Here is a 20,396-nt window from a genome sequence, read left to right on the forward strand (position 1 = left end):
TGCCAGCTGCCCCCAGACCTCCACCCAGTGCATCCCAGGGAGCTTCTGCCACCCCGACATCACCCGTGGGGTGGCCCTGGGGTGGCAGTGAGGGTATGCAGCGGGCTGCGAGGTCCCCAAAAAAGAGGGGCAGCAACCCCAGCTGGGGTGAGAGCGACATGCTCACTCTCTGCGTCGCTGCATGCAGGAAGGGGGCACCCCAAAATCCCATGGTGGAAGACGGGGGGGGGGAGCTCCGCAGGGGCCCCCGTCCCAGCGTCAAGCTGTGCATCTCCTGGGGTGGGGGTGGTGGGGGGCTGGTGGTCGCGAGCTATCTTTTATTTGAGGTGCATTCCCAAGATTTTAGTTAAGTGTAACATAAAACTGTGAAAGTTTAGCAGGGGAAAAGCTTTCCTCCCACCGACCTGGCCGGCCAATCAGAAGGGAGCCCCGCACCTCCCTCACTTCTGACAACTATTTAGCAACTGAGCTCAGCTAAAGTTTCCAAAAAGTTAGAATAACTTCCTCTCTCCGAGACCTCAATTTTTTTGCACAACCCCGTCCTTGAAATAAGAGCCCTTCAAGCAACCTGGAAAACGTTTGGTCAGCAAAAAAAAAAAAAACCCTCCTGTTTTTCCAAAGGATCTGTCTCAGGAATTTAAAGCACATTTAAGACACACACACTCACATAACATAAGGAGGGGGGGAAAGGCTCTTCCCCTCCCCTTCTTGCAGAAAGCATGGAAGAAAGCTCCAGTTCTCCTGTTTCCCCTGTGGATAGCTTGGGGACCAGTGAAGAGGAGCTGGAAAGGCAGCCAAAGAGATTTGGCAGGAAGAGAAGATACAGTAAGAAGTCCAGCGAAGATGGCAGCCCCAACCCAGGGAAGAGGGGGAAAAAGTCTAGTCCCAGCTCCCAATCCTATGAAGAACTGCAGAGCCAGAGGATCCTGGCCAATGTCAGAGAGAGGCAGAGGACTCAGTCGCTCAATGAAGCTTTTGCCGCCCTGAGGAAAATCATCCCCACGTTGCCCTCTGACAAACTCAGTAAAATCCAGACCCTCAAGCTCGCGGCGCGGTATATAGACTTCCTCTACCAGGTGCTACAGAGCGACGAGATGGACAGTAAGATGACGAGCTGCAGTTACGTGGCTCACGAGAGGCTGAGTTATGCCTTCTCGGTGTGGAGGATGGAGGGAGCGTGGTCCATGTCGGCCTCACACTAGCCACCGCCCGGCCGAGGCGAGCACGGCTGCCAAAGGGGTAGGTACCGCTTTTCTTCTCGGGGCTCCTGGGTGCGGGACAGGGTGCACGCAGTGGAGGAAATATACAAAAAGAAACACCCCTCCTGGCCTAAAAAAAAAAAAAAAAAAAAAATGGAAATAATAATTTAGAGTGCAGCATCCTTTATTTTTAATTTTGAAAAAAATTTGGCGTTGTGGTACTCTATGAGGACTGGGGAGCAGAGAGGGGACTGTGGGGATGAGGGAAGGGGGAACCGCCACAGGGTGAGATTTGCCAGAAAGTGCCTGCTTTGGGGAAGGGTTTTAAGAGGAGAAAAGGCGATCCGCAAAACAGGCTGACAAGGGGATCCAAAACAGCTGCCGCGCCACGACAAGGGCGGCTGTGCCCAAAAAAAATCCCGGGCCAGGCGTGCAGCCCCCAGGGTGGCCACATCCTCTCGGCAGAGAGGGAGCGGGGGGCCCGTGGGACCCCGTCGGGGTTCGGCTCACCCCGCTGCGCCTCACGTTGGGTTTCTGCAAAAAGAAACGAGCAGCAGATGTTGGCTGCCCCCTGGGCCGCGGCCCCTTCCCCCTCCCTCAATAAAGGCAAACAAAGATAGAGGAGGCTTGGGTAAATTTTCGTCTGGTTTGGTTTCCCTTCCTCAAAGCGCCAGCAAAACGAAGGTTGGTGTTAGGCTTTTATCGTAGTTTCTGATTTACTCTCAGCACTAAACTCTTCCTCATCATTTTCCATTGCCAGAAAGCTGCTTCCTCTTTACATTGCCTTTGTAATGTTTGGGGTGGGAGGGAGGAATAAACAGAAAGAAGGAAAAAAAAATATCAGCTCTCAATAACACCCTCATCTCAAGCTAATTAAGCAGAGCAGCTCTGCGTTGTATCAGCCAGAGTTTGCACAGGGCCGGTGGCTCCCTGGGACTCGGTACATAAAGCAGAGCCCACTAACCCTGCTTGCTGCTGCAGGACACAGTCGGCTCAAAAAGGGAATTTGCCCCCCATAACGTGGTGCATGAAATAATTCCATCATTTGGAAAACCAGCTCCTTAAAGACAGGGAGAAAGTTTGTCCCAGCCCATTGGCCAGGCTTGTTTAAGGAGGCAATTCCATCCTTGTTGTAGCAGTAATCAATGGCCCGTTTAAAAACCTTGATAGAGCTACGGTATGTTATTTGAAAAAGCCAGGCAGCGCTCATGCAGGGCTTACTGGTGGTGTAAAACGCAGACTTGAAACCATTTTAGAAACCACTTCAAGTAAATGCTTCCTTCGCGTCTTGAAGCTGTCTGCGTTTTGGTGCTGCGATTAAAGTTTCTCCGCGCTTTCCTGGGGACTCCCCAAAATGCCAGGCTGCTTGAAAATCAGTTGCTCTACCCATTGCATGCTCTCAAGAAATAAAGGCTGTCTGCTGTTCAGTTTTGTTTAAATAGGTAACGCTGCTGTCGTGGGTTTTATGGCTATTACTAGTGTTGTTATTTTTTGCATTGCTGTACCCTAATTTCAACTGTGAAAAGCCAAAGTCGAGTCACTTTTTAAAAGGGTAAACTCTCTGTTTGTAAGACTGAGTGCCTTTTCCCATGCTAATCTGGCTGAAAGAGCTACAGCAAATAGATTAACAAAACACACGCAAAACCCAGGCTTCTTGTCAAAAACAGATGTAAAATGTCCCAAACACATATTTCTTCAGCAGTTTAGATTGGCTGAATACTGAAGCGCTGGGATGGAACAATGCATTTATTCTGTTGTTTCCTAAGTGATGTGCTGCCATTAGCCAATGTTTTTTTAAAATCTATTATCTAATATATACCCATTCCTCTCTATCGCACAGTGCATTAGTGGCAAACCCTGCATATTTTTGCCCCTATTTGAAATTCCGTGTCAGTGGAAATATTACTAACATCACTCTGACAAGGCGGGTTTTGTATGCGGATGCTCAGAGCTTGTCCCTACATAAAAGAAATCGAGAGAGACATTTCAGGCTGCGTGAAAACCGATGACGTAGACCCAAATCCCGACGTATTTTTGGTCTCCTTCGGAGCCAGTCGGCATTCAGTGCCTTCTCCGTAGCCAGCTCCCAGCCTGTCAGTGAGAGATGGCTTTTTGCTCAGTATTTGGGCACTCTGCAGAGGGATGTCCCCCTTCCCCATGCAGCCCCGAGCCCCCCGGCTGTCCCGCTCGCCTCCGCTTTCAGCGTCCGGGTGTGCATGCACACACGTGCGGTTGAACTGTTGAAAAAGTTGTTGACATATGGCCTGGTGTGGTGCGGTGCGGTGTCAGATTCTATCATTTATGGTGACAAAATTTATGTCTGCCAGCAAAAATTAAAATAAAATAAAATAAAATAAAATAAAATAAAATAAATGACAAGATCCTCAAGAAAACGCTCCGAAATGGGCAAATATAGCCAGGCGGCATGGTGTGGGCTTCCACATGTGCCTGTCCCGGCCAGAGGTGTTTTTATGCACAACAGGCGAGCTGCATGTGCAGCTTATATGGCAAAAAAATAAGTTGTAGGGAATGGCTATTTTAATTTGGGATCCTCTCCTGCCTTTCCTAGGGAGCAGCGAGCGCGGCACCCGGCGGGTGAGCCCTGCTCGGCCAGGACTGCCACAGCCGTCCTCCCGTCTGCATGTGTTTTGGGGAAAGTAGGCAAGGAAGGGTCTTCTTGGAGGGGTGGTGGTTCCTGTTCGGATGGAAAAATCTGAGGAGTGCTTTGATTAGAAAATCAGAGCCTTGGGAACTGGTGAAATGCCACCTGGCCTTTGCGAATGGGAGCAGGTCACTGCGGCTCGCTCCTCTGGCCATGGGAGGTTTTCCTGTTCTGCTCGCCGTAATTACAGGCAACTTACTCCGGTAGTTTTGAGAGAAACAGGCGCAGCTTTGCACCTCAATTAGTGCATCAGGCAATCGGATGTTTCAGCAGACATGCAAAGCTCGGGTCTTGCTAAGCCTTCATCCCCCCACCTCCTGTCCTCACCATCAGCACCTGTGCCCGTTCCCCTTTGCAGCCACCTTTTCCTTTTTCCTTCAGAGAGCTCAAAGTGCTCTAAAACTAAAAAAAAAAAAAAAAAAAAAAAAAAAAGAAAGAGGAGGAAAGAAAACACATTTCCCCCTTGCTCTACCCAGTGGAAACAAGCCTGTCCATGCAGGATGGCAGGGGTGGGATGGCAGGAGCATCAGTGGGGTGCGGAGCACACACACCCCAAGCCCCCATGTTGGCAGGGGGGCTCTGCCAGCATCCCCCCTCTGCCCGTTCTCACTCATGGGTTTGCCATGAGCCCTTCGCTGTCCCCGGGCTGCCACTTGCAGCAGCAGCACCTCTGCCAGCAGGTCTGCATTCGGGAACCCACGCGCGGCGTGCGTGTCCGATACGCAGCCCTCTCACCATTGCTTCCTTAAGATTTCCAGGGCCGCTTCCAGGACAAAATGCTAGCATCCTATTTCATTTCGTCCTTAAAGAAGCAAACAGATGTTATCTCTGCTGGCCCTGGGAACAAGCTAATTCTATAGTTTATGAGAGCAGGACAGTTAACTGGGGGTGCTGTGACACTGGAACTAAGCCCTTTTTGTCCCCAAAGCCCTGCTTTTTTATACGCATCCTTAGAAAATGTAAATATATTTCCTTGACAGGAAGGATTGTAAAGTTTGGTATTTACATTATTAGGTTTATAGCATTTTTTTTTCATCTTAGTGCATTTAAAAGCCCAGCAAAATGCATTTTGGGTCTTCTGTTTACGTTCCTGTCTTTTCTTGGGAAAGAATAAATCTGTTAGAGAGCGTACACCAAATACATAGCGGTCAGCCAGAAAATGCTCAAATTCAGAGACCTTCGTAAAAAGAGGGGGCAAGAAAAATTCTCCAGCGAGGCAGACAGGCAAATCATGGACTATAAGCACATAAACTAATTAAAGATCATCAATAGTTAGAGACAGGCATGGTGGAGAGATGTGTAGGATTGAAACTGAAGGGGTGCTTCGAAGGGCAGTAAAAACATGGTTTTTGCTTAATCCACTGGAGCCAGTGCTGTGGTAAAAGTCCTGTCGGGAGAGATGTGCGTTGAAGGGTCATTAAGGGAACAGTAAAGGCATACATTTCAGCTAAGTAGACCTAATTTGTCTCCAAATTATTCGTCCTCACACTAGTCATCTGTGCGGAGTAGCTTCAATTTTAAGAGCACACAGAGCTTCAACATTAAAACAAAGGGGAAGATTGCAGTGCTTTCTGAATACCTCCCTTCGCATTCCTGCCTTCAGCTCTCCTTGGGCATATTTCACAGAGTTATAGGTAGTGGTAATAAATTAGCCCTGAAGATCACTGCTGCTTCTTACAGAGCCGGGACAGATCCTGTAACCGCAGCTGAAATCTCTTTTGGGGACATTTCTTGTCACTCTTTCCCCCTAGCAATATAATTATTTTTATAGCTGCAGCTCTGAGAATCATTTCCATGTGGTTCAGCACGGCTTTGAAATCTCCAAGCCTGAAATCTCCAGAATTTATGTCTTGCTGCAAAACCGTAGGAATAGCCTGATGAGGCCATGAAACTTGTAAGGGAACGCCACCACAACCCAGAGCACAAAGCAAGCCCTACATGTAATCGGGGAATTACAACTGCCGGGCAGGGGAAGCATGCATTTGGGGTAGTTTTTTTCCCTCTCCATGCTTTACAGAAGATTAGGGAGAAAAAAGGCTGATGAAACATCATGAAAACACTCCGGGCCAGGTTCTCTGTTGGCTCCAAGCATCCTTGCTGCTTCTTTTAGCGGGCGATCCCATCAGACGTCTCAGTGGGTTGCTGTAAGTGACTTGGAGAGTGCTATACACCAGCCATGATTTACTTCTTAGGCAAATTTGGAAGTGAAGAAAAACAACAAATCCTCCAGCTGGATACTAGCAGCATCGCGCTAATTAATGATTAGTTCTTGAGAATTAAAACAGTAGAAATATTTGCTGGGGAGAAAAAAAAAAAAAAAAAAAAAAAAAGCACTAGGCACCCCAGCATTTAATTAGATTTGTAGCTGTAGAAGATGACCACTCAGCAGCAACAACTAATCATACACAAATAACAAATTAACTCAGCCAGCCAATAAATCAAGGCACAGCAGCCCTTACTCTCATACCCGGCTCTGTAACCGTTTCCACACCAGCCCTGTGGCCGGACCCTGGGCACGGTGGTGGCTTCTCCTGTCACCGGAGGAGCCCTAATTATGGTGCTTCATCACCAGCACGGCCCCGGCACTGCCCCGCAGCAGGTTCGCCTGTGCACGGAGGACTCCTTGCGTGGGCAAAACTGTGCCATCAGGGCCAGCTTTTGCAATGCCTGTGTCCATCTCCCAGAGAGGGGTGCCAGCCCTGCCTTCCTAGCCCTGCTTCGGTGGGATTTCTGTACCAGGAGGAATATTAAGCTGAGTTAAGCAGCAAAAAGGCCCTTCTCCAGCAAGCTTCCCCTCGGCTGGGCTCTGCCCACATTCTCTCTGTGTGCAAGGCGGTGATGGGGGCTCCGATGGCTTTCCGGGGTGTGCATCTCCCCCTACATTAAAGCAGGGTCTCATCGCGGGGCAGTTGGTGAAATAGAGCTGATCTTTTTTTTTTTTTTTTTTTTTCCCCACAATCTGTCACCCCGAGAGTCCAAGGCTTTCAGCATTTATCAGTAAGGAGGGTTTCCCTCCGGCAAGGCAAACCTCTGCCCTGATCAGGAGATGTTGCACCACGGGATGACACCAGGTGAACGTGGACCTGCAGACACGAGGGCTGGCCCCGCTGCAGGAGGGTGCGGATGAGACTCCTTCCGACAGGAAGGCTGCTGGCAATGGCTCCCATATAAACATTAACCAAGCAACAACAATTGCTAAGTCCCGCTGCTAAAACAGGGTTTCAAAGGGGTTTAGAGATATTATATCCCCCTTTTTTTTTTTTTTGTGCTGCTGCACTTCGGCAAGCGATGGCAGAAGCGGCACCTTGAAATTCGCAGACCCTGTCCTGTGTGGCTCGCAAAAGAGATAAGACATCAAAATGAAAATAACCCCTGTGCAGTGCGCTCTATGGTGAACTGGAAATGAGCAACCATTCTTCCTCTCCCTCCCCTTTCCTTCTTCCCGTCTTCTTCTCCTCTCCATCTTTTAACCACAGCTTGGAAAACAGAAAAAGAGGGGAAAAAAGAGACAGATGTCTACTGGTTCAGCTTGATATATATTCGCTGGAAGAGGTCCAGTAAGCCTGCGCTAGCTTTAATTGAATTCCTAATAAGATAGTTTTGCCTTGTTAACTGCCACCCGCAAGAAACAGCTTTACCATTTCCTTAAGAGACACCAGACCTGCCAAACACGTGCTTTCAAATGTATGAATTAGGTTTTGGATGAATTCAGCCATCAAAAACCCTCATGCGATAATTTATGTGATTACGCCTTTGTTTTAAGCTGTTCGGGCCTCCCTTAAAAATCACATATTCTTGCTTAAGTGTAAATATACCTAGTTGCTCAGAATTTGGGAGGTGGGAGGGAGGCAGGGAGAGGGTTTTGTGCGGGTTGGGGATCCACCACCTTTCCTGCACGGTGCAGGCAGCCCCGAACCTCGGCGAATTTCTGTGCCTGGTAAAGCGACTGAAATGCAGTCAAGACCCATGCCCGCATTAGCTCCTCAATAAAATTAATTTAGCAGAGGGCTCTCACGCAACCACAAACATACGCATTTGAGACTGACTCCTGCGGCATGTTTTCTGCGTGTCGTGAAGAAATCTAGCCGCGTAATGTGGCTCACGAGAAGAAATTCCTGGCCAGGAGGGGCAGCTCTGAAAGTCGTGGGCATGTTAGGAAAAAACAAAGGGCAGGCTCAAGAGAGAGGTGATCAGGCGTATGCTTCCTAGCACATGATATGCCATTAGTAGCAGCGTGGTTTGTCTTAGTTGTGTGTAGGGAGCGTGGTGGCACCCCGACATCCCATGCTGTCCCCTTGTGGGGTCCATGTGGGTGCCTGCCTGCCCCACAGCACCAAACTCCCATCCCGAGGGCACCCAGGGCAAAGAAGAGAAAATATGGCTTTTGGTTGCTGATCATTTCTGTATTTCATGGCTTTCCTGCATGGTCCCATCCCGCATTGCGCCCTGGCACCTGGGGCTGCTGCCCGCCTGGCGTGGGGCAGAGCGGGCTCTCGTCCTCCGCAAGGGCTGACCCTGGATGCAAACAGCATGCTCTCCTACCAGCGTCACAGCGGGCTCTTGGAGAAAGGCATTTGGGGCACAAATAGCCCATTTGTTGAGTTAGAAAGAGGGAAAATAGCTTGGCAGAGTGTCTAAACGGAGTGCCTGTCCGCTTGTCTCTATTGCATGCCATCGCCGTGTGTGCTGGGTCCCGCTGACACCAACTCACATCCCACAGGTGCGAGCTCCTGTGAACCTGCAAGGCTTTCTTCACCCCACAATACCAGGGAAACACCATGGCCAACACTCCCCAGGAAGGCACTGGGATGTAAAACTATGTGATAGGTTTACAAAGGCTTGATGAGATAACACTGCCCTTAAAAAAAAAAAAAAAAAGGGATATATGCATACAATATATTAATGTATATTTTTACACATTAGATAACATTACTATTCTGCTAAGGGAATTTATTATTTCTTCCAATGCGCCCAGGAAATTTCTGATATAGTCGAGTCCATTTTGTTGTCTGTAATTGGGAGCGTGATGCTGCAGGCACGACCCTGCAATCTCAAAGCTCTTTTCCAGCTCAGTGGGGTTTTATGCACTGAACAGCAGATATTTTGCAAGAGGTTTTTTCATCTTTTGCCACGAGAAGGGCTGTTTAATAGGTTCCTGTTACTACCAGCATTAAATAATCTTTTTTTATGCCGTATATGTCTGAATCGTTCATTGTTGGAGCACAGCTGAGCGTATGCTTTCTAGCCACCTTCCCCGTAGAGAAGAAATCAACTCGTCCTTAGGTTTTGGTGCAGAGAGGTGGTTCAGGTTTGGAACTGCAGTTTATGAGGATCTTTTCTCTTGGGGGCATCGTGCCTTTCCAGTGATCTCCTTAGAAATGTTAACCACACAACCTAGAGATCAAAACTTCTCGTGATAACTTAATGTGTGTTAAGTAGGAACTCCCCATGGGTTTATAAGTTTGTCCCAGGGAAAACAGCAATTGAGGGCACCATGGAAAGACCTATTTGCCCTAGAACATAATTACAGGTGGCCCCTTCTCGGCCAACAAATGTCACTTCACTGCAGTGTGCCCAGAGAGCTGGGGATGCGGGGCAGCATTTTCAGCAGTGAATTTTCAATGGGACTTAGTTAATTTCAAAATTTTACTCTTAAGCCCCGCTATTTTTTAAAGCAGGCAATACTTTCACTTATGGTGGGTGGTGAAAATAAATATTTTAAAGTGTCTCAGGAGCCTAAGGGAAGCTCTCAGAAATACTGACATGGGTTTGAAAATTGTAGCCTCTTCTTAGCTGTGAATTCTGTCAGAATTAAAGAGAAATGCCTGGCTTACAAGTGACAATATTTTATTATTCTGAAACCATTATTGTCCTGTTTTCTCCCAAAACTAGGAAGGCTTTTCATGCACACCACATAATGATTGAGCAGGTCCCGGTACATTTGTAAGATCTGCCCATTCATCCGTGATCCTTCAAAAAATAAACCTCCCGTTTATTGCCCATTCTGTGCTATTTCCTAACGCCAAAACTTCACCAGCCGTGCTAAGCGCGGCGGTGTATCTTTGCTCTCCAGTGCAATTTTTCCTTAATCTGTCATTTAAATGTTACTACACAAATTTTCACATGTAGCTTTAGCAGCATTTGGCTGGATGTATTATTATTATTATTATTATTATTATTATTATTATTATTATTATTAATGCAAAACCTCTTTTTAGGTAGGAAACCCATAGGCCGCCCTCTGGAATAACTCTTGCACTGCACTGATCCGTCTGCCTTGCAGCTCTTATTTATTTCAGGCACTTCCTTAAAATCTCGCACATGGCCAAAATATTTCAAAACGAGGGGCTTCTCGGTTGTTTCAGCAGCTTCGGCCTGACAAACGAGCATGGGGACCTTCGGAGGAGCACCTCCGCACAAGCTTGCCAGCTGCATGTCGTCAAAGGCCCCTTTTCCCCTGTCCCCCCAGCATGTGGCAGCAGGACAGGAGCCACCCCAAATCGGTCCCATTTCCCCACGCAGGGATGTGGCACCACCAGGGTGCAGGAGCCGTCGGAGGGGGCTGAGAGGCAGATGAAGCTGCCCCGCCAATTTCCATTTTCTTAGGAAACTAAGACTTTTTTTTTTCTAATTTAGAAAAAAAAAAAAAAAAAAGGAAGAAAAATGGTATTTGGCAGCAAGTGAAGGGTGGGGATCCCTGCCAAGGCCTGGACAGCTGTACCTTCTTCCCTAGCAAGTTGTGCGATCAGCGAGGGCTGTGCTGGAAGCCAAGAGGAGTTACCATAGCTGCCACATTGCATTTTGCTGATCCTCCCTCTGGGAGACACCTTAAAGAAACAAACCCACCCTAACAGCTACGCGAGCGCTTGCGCCTCACCATGCATCAGAGGAAAACTATGGGTGACCTCTCAGACGTGCTGCTTTGTTTTTTTCTTTTCTATTTTTTTTTTCTTCCCCTGATATCCAGCGATCGAGGGCAGGTTTCTGATCCAAGGAAGAGGGGACAGGGGAGGAGGAGAGTAGTTTATACAAAAGTTTTTCCGTTTTCTGCAGCCTCGCTCGTGCTCGGCTCGCACACAAAAACACAACGTGCCTTCCTGCAACTTCCCAACAGCTCAAAATAACCCGGGAGATTGTGCAAAAGCCCCAGAGCACAGCTCTGCAGTTGGGGCCGGTCTGCCCATAGCAGGCAGCTGCTTGCTTCCATTGCAAATCCCATTTTCCTCGAACACCTCTCCAGCAGAAACTTCCAAGAGGCTGTGCCCTCGGGAATGGGCGATGGGACGCCGGGTGCCCGATTTGTTGCACAAACACGATGATGCCCAAACGTATCGAGCAGCTCTCCATACTCTGCCAGCCCCCAGATAGCAGCTTCCCAGGCTCAAGGGGGTCTATTTGATCAAAAAGAGGCGAAGAGCACAGCTGTGTGCTCCTGGTCCCTTGCTGACTCAGCATCTGCTGGCACTAGAGGGCAGGATGCACTATGTGGAAGAGTAAGGTGGGTTAGAGGCTGCATGCAGGGGACACATCTCACCTCTCTTCCCCTGCCAGCAGCGTGCACAGGGCACGAGCTGCCTCCCTGCACAAAGCGAGGAGAACACGAATTTCGCAGCCAGCGTGTGCTGCAGCAGGACAAGTCTCCTGGCTTGCCTAGCTTTTTTGAGTCAGGACACGGAATGGCAGCAGATACACGCCTACCACGCTGCAATCACAGCTGTTTTCTGCTTTCCCAGCTGTGCAATTCAAGGTGAAACATTTTGTCTTGCAAGGGGATGCTCTGAGCAATATTGGCTGGCACTGTGTGGCAGTTTCTGGGCAAAAGCATTTGGCGGATCAGTGCAGCAGGCGCAGACAAGCTACACTGCAAATACTGTAGCTCAGGCTCTTGTAAGTGGCATTTTTCTTTATTTTCCTTAGCACTGGTGTGTTTTTCTATGTATATGATTAAACCTGTCCTGTCCTCTCGTCTTAATAGGAGATTTAAGACCAGCTCCAGACAAAACAAGTACAGGTTTACTCCTTTTTTTTTTCAATAAATAACCAATATTTTGAAAGATCACTATGGGGTGGCCCTTTCATTAGTGAAAGCCTCGCAGCATTTGGTAGGCTTCAAGAGAAAGGTAATTTGGGGTCTGAACACCAGGAAAGCACCTCCCGTCCCTACAGCCACAGCATGGCTGATGGGAATACCCTATATATGAACACAGGAGATGTCGTGGGCACCAGTTCGCACACGGAATAAGCAGCACTGTTTGTCAACATCACAACTTGTCATAGATGCCAGCACCTCAACGGGTCGGGTTGTACTGGTGTGGCAAACCCCTGCCTGGAGCCAGCGCTTTCCGACCAGTGGCTCACACACAGTCGGTGTATTGCGTGTCCCCTCCTGGCTGCTAGAAGGGTGCCAGAAGGTCTGCCAGACAGCATCATCCTCTAAAATGTAAGACAAAGCTCCTCTAAAATGTAAGGAAAGGGGTGAGGGATTGCAAAGCGAGCCCAATGAGGTGCTTAGCTTACCAAGCAGGCTGTAGCCCAGGAGAGCCGCTCTGCCCTGAAACGCCTGCTCAGCGCCTGAACTTTAAGCTGAGAAACACCCAAAGATGGCAGGGGGGAAGCTTTCAGGCTGGTAATTGAGATATTGGGTCATGGAGATGAGAGGGACAAAACCAAAATATGGCTGTTCTTTCTCACTTAGACCTTCTAAATAGAAGAAATTTGTGGTGGGTTATTGTTTCGTTTTTTTGGTTGTTTTTTTGGCTGAAGTTTGAGAGTGGAAATGCCTTACCCTGCTTTGCTGCTAAGGCAGAAGGGTGTGTGTGTGTCTGTAACCGCTGCTCAGCTTTAGGGACCGGGGTGTTTCACAGGACAGAAAACTGGGGAGCCTCTGCAGGAACGGTGGTCGGTGAAGGAGCCCCAATCCTTGCTGACCCATGTCCCTTCTGCTCTGCATGGCTCCAGCCTGTTTTGTGCTGCTGCTTTTGGGGGTGGTGGGGGGTGCTGTGCACATTTGCACCCCGAATGCCATGGGACAGTCGTTGGTATTGGAGCTGCAGGATTAATTTTGGTTAATGCCTCAGTTTCCCCCTCTGAAAAGCAACACTAATGCTCTTCCTATGAGTGCCCATGCTGCCTGCTAACCTTGCAGCCTCTCCATGAGACAGGACCCTCCACATGCAGCCTGTAAGCGGGGAAGGGACCTGCATGTAGAAGGGCCCAGGTTTTATCAGAGCATCCCACACCTCCGCCCATCCCACACCTCCCTGCAGCCTGTCCTCCTTGCTGCTCGTCCCCGTGTGGTGCGGATCGTCCGCCCGCTCTGTCGTATTTTTAGGTGCTTTTTGCATCCCAGCGGGATCCGATTGCTGCCAAATGGAAAATGGCTCTGCACTGGGGCCAGTCTGAGAAGCCTATCTACAGCAATTTATATGCATTTCACAGCTCCTCGTCTCAGAGATCTAAATTGCAGATGTGCGCTTCGGATTTGGAGAGGGACAAAACGGAAGTAAAAAGGTTAAACAGCTCTGTGAGTCATTCCAATACACGACCTACTGTTGATTTAGAAACCTACCTCGGCAGTAAATACAGAATAAAGTTCTCCAAACTGTTTAACCTTTTGTATTCTGGCCAGCAAAACAAATAAATGAGAAAAACAACAAAAAATGAAAGATAAAAACAAACACCCTCCAGAGTCAGAAAAGCAACAATCTGGAAAAACTCTGCAGTAGAATTAGTACCAACAAGAAAGAAACCCAAAATGGGTGACCCTAAAGATGAAGGAAATAAAAGAAAAAAAAAAAAGAAAAAGAAAAAAAGAAGGAGCAACAGACATGAAAGGCAGAGAGACGGGCACATGCATTAGCTGAACAGATAATGAAAAAGAGGCAGAGTGGAGGCTGTGCTGCTCTCTGGGAACAGCTCCAGGCAGCACAATGCAGCAGAGATGAGCAACCGCTTCCCAGACAAGCACAGGGAGGTTGCTTGGCCAAGTGCTCGTAGTTTAGGGCACAATGAGAAAAAAGTAATAAAGGAAAATATGCCCCGGACCCTGCTCCTGCTGAGGTCAGCTGTTAAGACCTTCGTTTGAGAGGCACTGGCACCCGCTCTGCGAAGGAGAACGGTTTGCACCCAGGCTCTTCCTGCAGCTGCATGGGCTCGATGAGGAATGTCCACTACAGTCTCAAATTATTTACCCACAGGCAGTTTGGTTGCGGCTTTCTGGGGGGCTAGAGGCACCAGGCTGAGTGCAAAACACGTCTCAGGTGTGTAAGCGGGGGAAAGCTGGCTGCGTAATTGCAAAGAGGCACAGCATATGGGATCCCTGGCGTGAGAATTAGCCTCACGGCAGGCACAGCAGCAGGTCTTACCGAGCACGCAGGACGTGCGTGCACTGGTGTTGAGGGCTGGAGCAGAAGGCACATTGCAGGCTGTGCATGGAGGTGCCCTTATCTCGGCTTTGGGAAGCCCTGCAAAAGCACTGAAGGCAGCTGAACCATGCAAACCCCCAAGATCTTGTTGAATGTCTCTATTTCTGCCTTCAAAGCACAGGGTGTAGCAGCGGAAGGAAAGCTTTCCCTGGGATTTGAGGCACTGAGTGGGAGTTAGAGAAAGGCCAGCATCTGCTGATCTCAGGGTACCACCAGGAGAATACTGCACAGGGATCTTGAGGAGTTCACTTGGGCCAGAGCCATCCCGAGGACTGCAGTTAAAGCAGAATCGCTGCAAAGCCGTGCAAAGTGACCAGGGGAGCCAAGGGGGCTTCGGAGTCCCAGCAGTTGCAACGATGAAAAGGAAAACTGATGAGCAAGCTTTTGCAGCATAAATCAGACTTTCCTCAAATGTTTAGGCATGCTTTAAGTCAGCGGATTCTGTGCCGTGGTTCGCACACCAGCCAAGATTGCACTGAAATGGGGATGCACTTAAAAATGACCATTATGGTCAGCATACAGATGCAAAGCTCAGGGCAGAGACAGAGCTGTCTGTGCGGTGCCACTGGATAATTCAGGCTCAGACACCTCCTGGGCTATATTTCTCCCTCATCCCCTAGCCCAGGGATACAGCACCCTGTACAACAGTGACAACTGCTGTGGAATTCAGGACTGTTGAAAGCCATGCTGATTCCTTGAGCATTTCTCTCTACCTTGCTGTGAAAGCCCTCTTGTGCTTCTGCAACTTCTAACAGCCTGCACCCCTGGTTCCTCCAGATTCCCCTGCAGTCCCCAAAATCCCAGATCAAAAAAGAACTGAGACAGTATTTCAGAGAGCATACTTCAAGATTTTTGCTAGTTTTAAACTTGTACAAGCTCATGTATTCAAGTTTTTCCACCTGAAGTCCAAAGACGAGACTTAAAAATATATATATATTAAAAATACTGCATTGAGTAAATAAGACATTACATGCTCAGTTAATAACATTTTAAAAATTACATGGGACTTTAAGAAAACATCAATAAAGTAGAGATAAAGCTAGGCATGGTGACAGCAAGAGAGGTTTCTGAAGCATTAAGGAAAACGGGAAGAATCAAGATTTTTTACATTACAGATGTTATTGAGCCAGGGGTGTTCCCTAATTATGGACATTCTCAGATATGTGTTTCTGTACCTTCCCCACCCTGTTCAGTTTGTTCCTTTTCTTCCCTTTGTTTTAGATCCTAATACACTGGCATTTGCTTGCTACAAATAGACACAAAACTGCAGGACCAGCCTCTGTGCTGCAGCCCCTTTTGTGAAGTGCTCTGGGATCTTGGGGAAGATGCACCTTTTGACACTGTAACCCTAATAAACGCTGGTGGCGGTGGGAAGGAGCCATCCCCAGGGCTTTAGGTGCCAGGGAACCACTGGGAAGCAGAGGGAAATTAGGCATTAGCTTCCTCTGAAGCCTCACTGGTCGCACAGGAGGAGGATTTTGTGCTGCTTTGCAAGGCTTGTGCAAGGAGGAGCCTTAGGGAACGCGGTCAGTGAGATTACAGAGGGCTGCTGGAGCATGTGTGCTCACGCACATCTCCCCGTCTGTTGCTGGTATCGAGCCTGATGGCCAGCAAAGAGCTCAAAACTGGGAGAAGGCACAACACAAAGCAAAGGGGAATCTGAACCAAGCGCTGGGCTCATCTCCTGTGAGAGATGGAGCAGAGGGAGCTGAGGGGGAGGAAAGAGCAGGCCAGGAGGAGCCTGGGAGACCAACAGCAGAGGAAGCAAAGGGCCTTGGAGGCCCAGGAAAAGCTGCCAGGCAGAAAGAGCAGCTTGGGCTGGGACGTGTCACAGAGGGAGACTGAGACTAAGCAGGCGCCACGCTAACATGAGGAGTGTGTTCCCAGTGGGGATCTCTGCCTGGTTGCACAGGCCTCAGGGGCCCGGGGCTCTCCACGGAGCACCGCCTCACACCACCTCGCTGCCCACGGATGTTGTGGGCACGGTGTCTGGGATGGCGTGGGGAGCAGCCAGACCTGCCACGAGCATCAGGGTTGGGGCAAAAGTAAGACAGGTTGGGTGCAGAAAGGCCCCCAGGAGCCAGCAGCATACCTAGGATGGGGACAAGGCCAAGGGTGCCTCTTTCACACCTGCATGTGTTCCAGGGGTACAAAAGTCAGGGGAGGAGAGGAGATGTAAAATGGATTCCCAGAGACAGGCTGTAGGGTACTGGGAAGGTTTCCCCATTTTCTGTCCCACCATTCATCCAAATCTTAACCCAAAGCTGAGCTGAAGCCTCCGCCACCTCCTCCACCTGAGCTGTAGGTGCCCAGCTCCCCACCTGCAGCCTCTGGGCTGCTGCAAACCTGGGGGAGCTTAGACTTCACCCCAATGGTTTTGCAGCTCCCCAGCCAGCAGGCATCCAGGTTATTTTGGAGGCCCACAAAGGAAAGAACCAACTCAGCCAAACACGACTGATTTGAGGCATGAAGCAATTATTTCATCCTCACTGTCTGCAAGCTCACGCTCCCTGCCAGAGCATCACACTGAACTTGGCCTTCAAATAGCCAAGACCACCTTCCTCCGACCAGTTATTGGGGAAGTGACAGGACCTGACAGGCAGACTGGAATTGGGAGATTATGTCAAAGAAATGTAGGACCCCTCCAGAGCTGAAGTGTTTTTGAAAGGTACCAAATTTCCTCAGTCCTTTTGGAAATATCAGCCTATGTTCATGCCTGAGATTCTTTACCATTTAGTTGCTGTTTGAATCCCTTGGGAAAGTTTCTTTAAGCCATAACATGCCAGACCAAGATGAGAGGGGATTATGCAAGTACTGTTGGAAGTCCAGAAGAAGGCACAAGATGGTTCAGAGCAGCCCCTACATATGTCCTGTTACTGCAACGGCCCAGGCCGTCTCCACAGACATCAGCCACCACTGGCCTGCACCTGCAACGTAAGACTTTCCACCAGACATACCAGTATAGCTCCCAGTAATACTGGAATGCTTTGTCGTCTGTGCACAAATCCTTGCTCCATGTAGGCATTATTATCCCTGCCCGAGAGAGAGCATGGGAAGATCTTTGCAGACATGGAAAAGGGGAACAGGTTCCCCCAGGACAGATACAAAACACTGACTTCTGCAGCCAGAGGCTAGCTTGTGTAACCAGGCCTAGCTCCAACAAAAGCAATAAACTCAGCTCCTCCTTTGGTTAATGGAGCATAGATGGAAATGGTTTGGGTGGTTTATACAGGAGGAACTTGACAGCCCCATCGCCTGGATTTAAGAGCATCCAATTGCCAGAGATGAAACAGGCAAGTGAAGTGACCGGAGCCGAGAGGGACGTCTCTGGGAGGAAAAGCAATGCCAGCAATTCTGGTTAGTGTCTGGAGTTGCTATGATGTTGCACACTTCATCTAGTTTCCTTATCCCAGCCCTACCCAGCTTTGGGGCAATGTGCAAACACTTGAAGATGGGTGTAGACCCTTCATACACGTCAGGATGCTTTTCCAGCATGCCCTGCTCTGGAAGGGAAAACACTCTGGTGGAATGACCCAGGAGTGTTTGCCAAAGAGGGACTGAGGGGAGGGAAGGAAAGGAAGAAGAAAGTATTTAATAACTCCCAAATCATTTTTAAAAATTCATTAGCTATTATTTCAGCTGTGTGACCTTCAGAAGGGACTTTCTAGAGGGCCAGATTATGCAGTCAACTGAAAATATAAATAAGTATGGAAAGGGCAGAGATCACTTTATTCAGCCAACTTGTGTGGGATTTCAGGTTAAGTTTCCTGTAGGGTGCGTGCATGTTCTTCCCGGACATGAGTGTGGCCCAACGGCTCCTCTAATCTGAGGACACCTCCCCAGTCACCAGGCATGGCACAAGCTAACAAGTTACCATCTTCATTTGTGGAGTGCAGATTTCCAAGGGCTTCTCGCCAGTCCCACAGGAACAGGAGCACATTGCACTGCTGCAAGATTTCCAGCTGCAGTTCGAGTGGGCTGCAGCCTCGGACACATTGCAGAGACTAGCTCTCAGCAAGCATGCTATGCTAGGTAGGGGTCTTCATAATTCCTGGCTGAAGCATTCACATTTGGGAAGGGAAAACTTGTGAACTCCTTTCCATTAGCACTTCTCATTTCTTCCACATTCAAGGGAAAAGACTGTACTCCAAGAAGCATCCAGCATCCTTGAGCCCGTCCATTTCATTTACTCATTTGTTGCTAGAAGGTACTACTGTCTCTAGGGGTCCTTTAAGCTCGGCAACAACTGATCCTTAGAAACCTATTTACTTTTCAAGTGAGGATGTAATAAGAAATATTGGTAATCGCTTTTGCTAAGAACTGAGAATGAGATGGAAGAGGCTCTCTCTGCAAGATGGGATGTCTAAAACCAAAATCTCTTTGGTTGTCAAAAACAGCTTTATTTTTCTCGAGAAGAGTTTTGCAGGACCTTGGTAAAGGAAGTGGTTGGGAAAAAAACATTTCAGCAGAGAACTTACTGAGGCAGTGAGTGAAGAGCTCCAAAACCTCCCTAAACTCCAGAAGCTTGCAGCTTTCTGAGCCCATGGCATACACTAGGCTCAAATCCCTAATCTGGGCCAAAATTGCAGTGTGTGTGACCCCTCCTCACTCGCTATCTCTCATGGAGAGAAGATAGGCATTTGTCAGAAGAGCAAAGTAAAACCCATAGTGTACATATTACTTCTAGCCAAACAGAGAATTAAATTAGGAGTGAAAAGTACGGGAGCCCTACTGAATGCTGACCTCAATGGTATCCCTATGGCTGCACTCCACAATAGCTGGAAAAAACAACTTTAATGGTGAAAAGTGCAGGGGAATGAAGTTACTACAGACATCTTGTACTCTTCCATACCTGTAGTGTATGTAAGTATAAATACGGTATCACAGATGATCTGTGTACTGAGTGTAGAAGCACTCTTCTTATGACAGACGTAGACCAGTACTTCCCTATACCCTACCTACATTCAGTCTGAGTTCTCACTGAACCTGTAGGGCTTCCATTTCAGTCACTGGACTCATCCAGCCTCCCTCACCGTTCACAAACATGCCTATGCAGTTTTAACTTGGGGGTAAGAAATGTAAGAAAACATTTTTCTGTACTGCAGACACAAGCTGCATGTAAAACTTGGTTGTATGGAGCAGAAAACCTATTCAGCACCAGTCACAGACACGGGCAGTCAGATGAGAAACACGTGAGCAGCAGTTTCAGGAAAGTCCCCGATTCACAGGAGCATGAGCTTAGCTCAGGTCTGCACATCCTAGGACATTATGTGAAATACAGAGAGGAACAGCATTGCCAAAGTCAAAGCACAAAGTCTTTGTTTTGAACAGATGCAGAGAGCTCCTCTCCCTCCCCCAGAAAGGAGATTGCATCGGTATCACAGTAATATAGGTTATTAGCTCAGTGGGAAACTAGCAGGGTTCAGATTCAAAGGCTCAAACAAGTCCAGCTTGCAGCTGGCAAACCTAAACAAGACCAGCCAGCTGGTGTTGAGCTGAGTCATCTGTACAGTAATTTGGTTGAAAACGTTGACTTAACCCGTTCATATAATCACCCAAATCCAAAAAACCCGACAACTGGAGTCAAAAAAAATGTACATCTGCATTTTGCAGGATGACAGACTGGAAAAGACCATGTAAACCAATTTTCCAGGGCTTTTTATAGGCTTCTGTGTGCATGTTGCATAGAATTCAAGTTCTTGGTAGTCATTTGTTAGTCTGTTCTGATTCAGCAAAGCACATGACACATCCTTAGTGCATGTGATAAATCCCACTGAAATCGGGGGGGCTAGGGGTACACATTTAGAAATTAGGCATGTGATTAAATAGTTCACTAAGAAGAGGCAAGCTTAGGACATGCTGGCCTTTTTTTCTTTCTTTTTTCTTTTTTCTTTTTTCTTTTCACTCGAATTGTTTCTTTAGCAGCATCTCTGCTTGTTTCTTCCTCCAGGAGTTTGAACTTGCTCGAGTGAGAATGTTTACTCCTCTTTTAAAAATCATAGCAAGGGAATGACCAGCTTCATATTTTACCTCCCAAAGCCATAAATTTTAGATGTGTGGTGAAAAACGGAAGCATCTGCAGGATAACCTATTTTATGGAAACCTGAAGCA

The 20,396-nt window shown here is 48.2% G+C and overlaps 1 protein-coding gene across 1 annotated transcript in view; it reads left to right on the top strand.

Moving 5' to 3' along the window:
* Window positions 1-460: 460 nt before the first annotated feature.
* TWIST2 (twist family bHLH transcription factor 2) overlaps window positions 461-20,396 on the top strand; it is a 37,303-nt gene continuing 17,367 nt past the window's right edge. The window contains exon 1 of the mRNA XM_080599327.1: window positions 461-1,239. Within this exon, the coding sequence (XP_080455453.1) occupies window positions 720-1,202 (483 nt within the window). The 5' untranslated portion in view covers window positions 461-719 and the 3' untranslated portion in view covers window positions 1,203-1,239. The remainder of the gene's footprint in view (window positions 1,240-20,396) is intronic.

Source organism: Anser brachyrhynchus (assembly GCF_964034855.1).
Source record: "Anser brachyrhynchus genome assembly, chromosome: 7".
NCBI classification, from domain to species: Eukaryota; Metazoa; Chordata; class Aves; order Anseriformes; family Anatidae; genus Anser; species Anser brachyrhynchus.